This window comes from Geospiza fortis, unplaced genomic scaffold (genome assembly GCF_000277835.1).
Source record: "Geospiza fortis unplaced genomic scaffold, GeoFor_1.0 scaffold855, whole genome shotgun sequence".
NCBI lineage: Eukaryota > Metazoa > Chordata > Aves > Passeriformes > Thraupidae > Geospiza > Geospiza fortis.
This window is the reverse complement of record NW_005054684.1, coordinates 153048-154404: the sequence shown is the minus strand read 5'-3', so window position 1 is coordinate 154404 and position 1357 is coordinate 153048. Positions and strand designations below refer to the sequence as shown.

Sequence of the window (1357 nt, the reverse complement as noted above, 5' to 3'; positions counted from 1 at the left end):
GGGGGTAAAATGGGATTAAAATGGGATTAAATGAGGTTAAAATGGGAAAAAATGGGATTGAGATGGGATTAAAAGGGGGTAAAATGGGATTGAAATGGGATTCCCCATTTGATCAGGGAGCGGTCAGCTTGGAGAACCACGTTGGAGTTCTGGGGGGTAAAATGGGATTAAAATGGGATTCAATGAGGTTAAAATGGGAAAAATGGGATTAAAATGGGATAAATTGGGATTGAAATGGGATTAATGTGGGGTAAAATGGGATTAAAATGGGATTCCCCCCTCGATCAGGGAGCGGTTGGCCTGGAGCACCAGGTTGTAGTTCTGGGGGAAAAATGGGATTAAACAAGGTTAAAATGGGAAAAAATGGGATTAAAATGGGATAAATTGGGATAATACGGGATTAATACAGGGGAAAACGGGATTAAAATGTGATTAAAATGGGATTTGGGGTGATGGGAATGGGGTTGAGGGGTGGATTGGGGTGAGGAGTTAAAATGGGAAAAAATGGGATTAAAATGGGATTAAATGAGGTTAAAATGGGAAAAAATGGGATTAAAATGGGATTAAAAGGGGGTAAAATGGGATTGAAATGGGATTCCCCATTTGATCAGGGAGCAGTCAGCTTGGAGAACCAGGTTGGAGTTCTGGGGGGGAAAATGGGATTAAAATGAGATTAAATGAGGTTAAAATGGGAAAAAATGAGGTTAAAATGGGATTAAATGAGGTTAAAATGGGAAAAAATGGGATTAAAATGGGATTAAAAGGGGGTAAAATGGGATTTGGGGTGATGGGAATGGGGTTGAGGGGTGGATTGGGGTGAGGAGAAGTTCAGGGGGTCCCAAACTGGGGCTGAGGATCCCAAACTGGGGCTGAGGATCCCAAACTGGGACTGGGGATCCCAAACTGGGACTGGGGATCCCAAACTGGGACTGGGGATCCCAAACTGGGACTGGGGATCCCAAACTGGGACTGGGGATCCCAAACTGGGACTGGGGATCCCAAACTGGGACTGGGGATCCCAAACTGGGACTGGGGATCCCAAACTGGGACTGGGGATCCCAAATTGGGACTGGGGATCCCAAACTGGGACTGGGGATCCCAAACTGGGGCTGAGAGAAGCCCAAGGAGTCCCAAAACGTGGCTAAGGAGGGGCCCGAGGTCCCAGTACGAGGCTGAGGGTCCCATAACGAGTCCCAAACTCGGGGTGGAGGCAGCTCACGGTACCGGGATGCGCCCATGGTAACGGGACGGGCTCACGGGAACGGGATGGAGTTCAGGACACCGAGCGCGCACTCACCGCCTTGTACTCATACTGCAGGCTACGGGCGGTCACGTCCGCCATGGCTGCGCCGGGAAG

General features: G+C 49.1%; 1 protein-coding gene across 1 annotated transcript in view; it reads right to left on the bottom strand.

Annotated features, from left to right (window-relative positions):
- SNRNP200 (small nuclear ribonucleoprotein U5 subunit 200) overlaps positions 1-1351 on the bottom strand; it is a 42779-nt gene extending 41428 nt beyond the window's left edge. The window contains exon 1 of the mRNA XM_014311191.2: positions 1298-1351. Coding sequence (XP_014166666.1) covers positions 1298-1342 — 45 coding nt within the window. The 5' untranslated portion in view covers positions 1343-1351. The remainder of the gene's footprint in view (positions 1-1297) is intronic.
- Positions 1352-1357: the final 6 nt, after the last annotated feature.